At 46.1% G+C, this 6,814-nt stretch overlaps 1 protein-coding gene across 1 annotated transcript in view; it reads left to right on the forward strand.

The window, feature by feature from the left end:
* The window catches only part of LOC310821381 (retinol dehydrogenase 8-like), a 7,935-nt gene extending 1,439 nt beyond the window's left edge, over window positions 1-6,496 (forward strand). Inside the window, exons 2-6 of the mRNA XM_083693400.1 lie at window positions 2,760-2,921; window positions 3,868-4,047; window positions 4,642-4,735; window positions 5,127-5,310; window positions 6,029-6,496. Coding sequence (XP_083549526.1) covers window positions 2,760-2,921; window positions 3,868-4,047; window positions 4,642-4,735; window positions 5,127-5,310; window positions 6,029-6,256 — 848 coding nt within the window. The 3' untranslated portion in view covers window positions 6,257-6,496. The remainder of the gene's footprint in view (window positions 1-2,759; window positions 2,922-3,867; window positions 4,048-4,641; window positions 4,736-5,126; window positions 5,311-6,028) is intronic.
* The last annotated feature ends 318 nt before the right edge of the window (window positions 6,497-6,814 follow it).

The following is a 6,814-nucleotide window of genomic DNA, read 5'->3' on the forward strand; positions in this document are numbered from 1 at the left end:
CCAGAAGACAATAGATAAAGCCCCAGAACAGGCCCTACCAAGGCCGCTTACTGCCCCACTTTAAGTCCCTGTCCCGGGCCGTGCTACAGCTAAGGGAGGGGGGGGCTTGGGCTATTCCTGGAGGAGTTGGGTGAGAAGAAAATAACTGTTCCTCAGCAGTGTGTTGGTTGATTGAAACGTTTGCAATGTTTTCTCCTTCCTGAACGCAACCACAGGTGCTTGGAGAAGTAGACGAAACACACTGGCTCCCTTCTTAACTATATCAATGTTTTGGCTTTGAGACCTTCATCAGGGCCAACAAAAAGGTGTCTTTTTTTCAGTATATGCTACTGCGTTGATACTACACTGAAATGCTGGCTTGATTGATTTGAGTGGTCCCTTATTGCAGGGGGTCATCAGGTCTTGGTCCTGAGCAGACTTTTGCTCCACTCCAGCACTGACACACTTGATTTAACAAACAAATGGCTTGATGATTCATGGATTGGTCTGTTGAATCTGGTGTGTTAGTGTTGGGTTCGAACGAAAGCTTGCACACCAGAATCGCTCTCTTAGGACCAAGGTTGGAGATCTCTGGTTTGCTGGGTTAGGGTTTATGCTACAACGGGAATGCTGCACTGCACTTTTGATTGAATAGCCCTGAGAGTCGTTAGAGATTAGCTGGCTACATCATGAGCCACCAGTATGGTTCTGAGACAGCAGTGAGTGCTATATACTCACTGAACACTTTATTAGGAACACTATACTAATACTGGGTAGGGCCTCCCTTTGCTCTCAAAACAGCCTCAATTCCTCGTGGCATTGATTCCACAAGATGTTGGAAACATTCCTTTGAGATTCTGGTCCATGATGACATGATTGCATCATGCAATTCCTGCCGATTTCTCAGGTGCACTTTCAAGCTGTGAATCTCCCGTTCTACCACATCCCAAAGGTGTTCTATTGGATTCAGATCCGGTGACTGGAAAGGCCACTGAAGAACACTGAACTCATTGTCATGCTCATGAAACCAGTTTGAGATGACTTTTGCTTTGTGACACAGTGCATTATCATGCTGGAAGTAGCCATTAGAAGATGGGTCAATTGTGGCCATGAAGGCATGCACATGGTCAGCAACAATACTCAAATAGGCTGTGGCGTTCAAGCGATGATTGATTGGTATTAACAGGCCCAAAGTGTGCCAAGAAAACATTCCCCACACCATTACACCACCTCCACCATGAGAAGGTGTACAGGTGTTCCTAATAAAGTGTTCAGTGAGTGTAGATGGTAGATAGGTCTCGTTCGTGTAGACAGGGCTTTCTATTGCGGGAGGCAATCCAGGTGTTGTATTAGGTCACAGTTACGCAGAGCTCCACTGAGCATCATGTTATGTGGATGGGAAAAGTACTAGGCATTTCTTTTGCTTCTTTGTAAGTGTTTGCAAGACAAAATCTCTTTTCACTGGTAATGACGTTTGTATTCTATCCTGTTCTATTCTATTCTAATCTAATCTTTGGCCTTGGGATCGTTAGCTAGCGGATGTTTATGGTACTTTAGCAGACACAGCAACAGAGAACTGGTACTGTATAATCAGGGTTGTGTTGTTGATGTAGAGAGGGTATTTGGAGTGATGATGGAAGACGTTACATAATGAAAATATGGTATCCTCCCCCAAAAATATGATATACAGTATACTGACCTTCCTTTCCCTCCCTCAGTTCCATCCTTCCTTCCCTGTAAGTCATACTCCTCCACTTTCTCTCTCTCTCTCTCTCTCTCTCTCTCTCACACATACTCTCTCTACTCTCTCTCTCTTACCCCCCCCCCCCCCCCTCACCCCCCCCCCTCGCTCTCCTTCCTGTCTGGAGGGTGGATGTTTGCATTGCACCCCCACCACCCCTCTCATCCCCCCCCCCCCCCCATCCTCCTCTCCTTGACCTCTCACCCACTTCTCCTCACAGCACTCTAACAGCACAGAACATATACATTCCACCCCCCCCCCCCCACACACACACACATACACACACACAATCATACAGGAAGGAGAACCCCCGCCCCCCCCCCCGCCAAACACACACACACATACACACATACACACATACACACACACAATCATACAGGAAGGAGAATCCCCGCCCCCCCCCCCAAAACACACACACACACACATCCATTCACACAAATAATACCATATAAACATTCCAGTTCTCAAACAGGCACAAGCATGCATGTCTTGTAACTTCCATGCTGCACCGTATTATTACACACACTTACGTGGAGACACACACACACTGACACACACACACACACACTCACACTTAATGAGTGGATTGTGGTGTGTGTGACTTGTGTACTGTATGTCTGTGCGTATCCACTAGCCAGTTTGAGCCAGTGAACTCTGCTTGACCCTGTCGATGGTGATACTGTATGACAAGGTCTTACTACAGTGACCACAGGAAAGATGGCGCCACTCTGGTAGCTACTGGCAGACGTCATGACGAGTGTGTATGTGTGTGTGTGTGTGTGTGTGTGTGTGTGTGTGTGTGTGTGTGTGAGAGAGAGAGAGACTGACTCTCATTCTTCCTCCCCTCTCTTCTAACTACTCCGTGTTTCTTTGAGCAATTTTTCTGCTAATTATGTAACATATTAATTGTGAGATCTCTAAAATGTGTGTTTGATACTAATATTGGTCTCCCTCCCTCTCTCCTTCTCTCTTTCTCCCTATATCTCTCCCTCTCTCTCTCCCCCTTTCTTCCCCTCTCCCTCTTTCTCTGTCTCTACAGTCATAGCCACCATGCGGGACCTGAAGCGTAAGGACAAGCTGGTGGAGGCTGCGGGGGACACGTACGGGAAGACCCTCTCACTGGCCGTTCTGGACGTGTGCACTGATGAGTCTGTCAAACAGTGTATCAACGGCATCAAGGACCGACATATAGATGTGCTCAGTAAGCGTTTAAACACACCTTATGTCCCACTGTAAACAAATGGCCACTTAAAGGCTTAATGAAGCCTTCATAAACCCTCTATAAGACCTGCATAGATGCATGATGAATAATTCGGTCATTGATATCCATATTCACACCATATGAAAGAATGTTATAACAGGTCCATACTTTTGCCGCTCGAACAGATACAACTGCTCTCCTACCTTGAGTAAAATAGCTAGCTAGCAGCGGTAAGAGGTTGTTAAACACTTAGCTAGCTAGCTTGCGATGATTAGCTTAGCATGTCACTGCTAGCTTGCGACAGTTTCGTTTTGTTTCAAGTCAGGAGCGCAGCTGTATCTTAGAGATATTGTCACTTTTGTAACAGAAATTATGATTTTAAAATGATGTACCTCAGTTCAACAAGTTGTGCATCTGTTAAACTCAGCCCACTGACTTTTTAGAAACCAATCGTATGTGTTCTGTCCTAAACCAATCAGATTCTTTCTGCCCTTAGAACAAAGTTGACTACACTTTATGTGTATATCTGGGATCCTCAACTCCAGTGTATTGCAGACATGCATTCCTGCCCAGTGCTAATTATTAGCTTGTACATGCACCAGGAAAAAAAACACTTTTTCTTTTGGCTCATTGACAGCTATGTCTTTGGATATACTGCCACCCTGTGGTGAATGGTGGAATAGAATGTACTCTGCCAAAAGTCATGTTAAGCAGATGTGACACATCACATTCCTCTCTTCTCTTCCATTATTGTTTTTTTCTCTCCCCTTCTATACATCTCCCCTCCTCCCTCCTCCCCCTGCTCCACACTGTCTCTTGTCTCCTCTCTTTCACCCACCACTCTCTATCTCCCCCTCTCTCTTCCCTTACCCTCTCCCCCCACTTCCCTCCCTCTCTCATTCCCCTCCGCGCACCTCCACTCTCCCCCCCCACCCCCCCCACATAGTCAACAATGCAGGAATAGGTCTGGTGGGTCCAGTGGAGAGCATCAGTATAGATGAGATGAAGAAGGTGTTTGAGACCAACTTCTTTGGCGTGATCAGGATGATCAAGGAGGTGATGCCCGACATGAAGAAGAGGAGAGGGGGACACATCATCGTCGTCAGCAGTGTCATGGGCTTACAGAGTACGGAGGGATGGATGGATGGATGGATGGATGGATGGATGGATGGATGGATGGATGAGTGAATGAGTAGGTGGATGGATGGATGGAGGTTGGATGGATGGAAAAATGGATGAATGAATACAAACTGGGTGGATGGATAGATGGACGAACGAGTGAAGGTTGGATGAATGGATCTATGAAAGTAGAATGGATGGATGGGCATATGGATAGAAGTGTGATGTTAAAAAGTCTGTCGGTCAGGTGTATGCCTAGGTTAGCGTGTATGCTTAAGATATGTGTTCAAGGTATCGGGTAACGTGTCGTGTTTATTACTGTGCCTGTCAAAAGGTGTCGTGCGATTTTATAGATGTCACAGGTATATACATATATATATGCCATTTAGTTGACGCTTTTATCCAAAGCAACTTCCATTTCAGAGTGCATACATTTCAGTATAGATGGTCCCAGCAGGAATCAAACCAACAACTTTAGCGTTGTTAGCGCCATGCTCTACCAACTGAGCCACAAAGGTATAATGTGTGGAAGTGTACAGACAGTATAGTTACAGGGTGGACAGTCTAAACTGTAATGTGTGTGTTTGTGTCCCTGTCCCAGGTGTGGTGTTTAACGATGTGTACGCCGCCTCTAAGTTTGCCATAGAGGGCTTCTGTGAGTCTTTGGCTGTGCAGCTGCTCAAGTTCAACGTCACGTGAGTCTCTCAAACTCTCGTCATGCCTTGTGTTTATTTCCCCCACGGGGCCTTGTGTTCAAAACCAACAAAACTAACCTTCCCTCGACCCTAATGTCCCCCCCCCCCTCTTTCCCCCTTCCTCTCCCCTACCCCTTACCTCTCTTCCTTTCCTCCACCCTCCCTCCTTCCCCCTCCCCTCTCTCTCTCCATTCTACCCTTCCTCCTCCCTCCATCCCTCCCTCCTTCCCTCTCTACCCTTCCTCCACCCTCCATCCCTACCTCCCTCCTCCATCCCTACCTCCCTCCTTTCTTCCCCCCTCCCCTCTCCCTCCTCTTCTTTCACTTCCCACCACCCCTCCCGGCCTCCATCCTTCCCCCTGCCCTCCCTCTCTGTCTCTCCACCCTCCAGTATGTCTATGATAGAACCAGGACCGGTGCATACAGAGTTTGAGGTGAAGATGATCCAGGACGTTAGTCAGAAGGAGTTCCCCGGCGCAGACGCCGACACCGTCAACTACTTTAAGAACATCTACCTGCCCTCCTCAGTCGACATCTTTGAGATGCTGGGACAAACTCCGGACGACATCGCCAGGGTTAGTCAACTTTGAATGTCTGTCCGTTAGGCAGCCTGTCAGCCTGTCAGTCAATCGATTAGTCAATGTCTGTCTGTTAGGCAGCCTGTTAGGCAGCCTGTCTGTCAATCGATCAGCCTGTCAGTCAATCGAATGTCTGTCTGTTAGGCAGCCTGTCAGTCAATCGATCAACTCCTGTCATTTACAAATCAAATCCAACGTTATTTATAGAGCACATTTCATACACGGATGCAACACGATACGCTTTACCGGACTATGCGTAATTTGTCTCGTTGTGAATTAAAAGACAACGAGACAAAACATGAGAGGATAACACGTATTAACAGTCATGGGAGTAAATAAAATAACACATTTTATAATAATAACATTTTTTTTAAAAAGGATGAGCTAAAAAGAACTGAATGACTAAAAGACTAACAGCACCCTAAATAAAAGCAAGGCTGAAAAGGTATGTTTTAAAATGTATTTTAAAAATGTCCAATATCTGCCCCCCTCAGGCTCTCTGGCAGGCTGTTCCAGAAGCTATATCTGTATCTTTCTACTCTCTTCTACTTTCTCTCTTTCTGAATGCTGTTTTCCCTCTCACCCAGTTTGATAAATGATCTGTTTTTAACTGTGTCGAATTTTAAAATGTCTCTTTCTCTCCCCCCCCCCCCCATCTCTGCCTCCTTCTCCCCCCTTTCTTTCTATCTCCTTCTCTCCCCTTCCCCCGTTACAGTGCGTTAAGAAGGTGATTGAGGCGAGTAGCCCGCGTTTCCGTAACCTGACCAACCCTCTGTACACGCCCATCGTAGCCCTGAAGTACGCAGACGAGACGGGCGGTCTGTCCGTGCACGCCTTCTACCACATGCTCTTCAACATGGGCTCCCTCATGCACGTTAGCATGACGGCTATGAAGTACCTCACCTGCGGCTGTCTCAGGAGCAGGACCATCTCATCCAGCTAAACAATAACCCGCGTGCGCGCGCGCACACACACACACACACACACACACACACACAGGAGGCTATAGCACATGCACACAAACATGCACCCACACACATACATACAGTCCAGACTGAAAACGCATGTGTGAACACACACAGAAACACACAGTTTTTTTTTGTGTTCACCGTCTTTGAGCTGGCATACTTTTTACTGTTTATTTTTTATGGAATGAGAATCTGCAGATCTTCTCTTTGGCTTTATAGGCTCTCTCTATAGACCGTGAATGTATAGATAAACCTGGAAATGAATGAATGAATGAATGTATGTATTTTTGAATATAATGGATTATATTCTTATTATAACCTTATTTTGACATTAAAAGCTGACTGTTTCTTTCTTTGGAAGTCCACACACAAATACACAATGGTTAAGTGCAGACAGTCCATGGCACTTGCCTATTGAAATAACAGCACTCAGGGCAAAATACAATATGCATATTGAGCTAATTAAAGCACAACCTGCTCACATCTGAACACAGAAATAGGCTTATCAAATAGACAGCTAATAATAATAATAA

This window comes from Argentina silus (assembly GCF_951799395.1).
Source record: "Argentina silus genome assembly, chromosome: 22".
NCBI classification, from domain to species: Eukaryota; Metazoa; Chordata; class Actinopteri; order Argentiniformes; family Argentinidae; genus Argentina; species Argentina silus.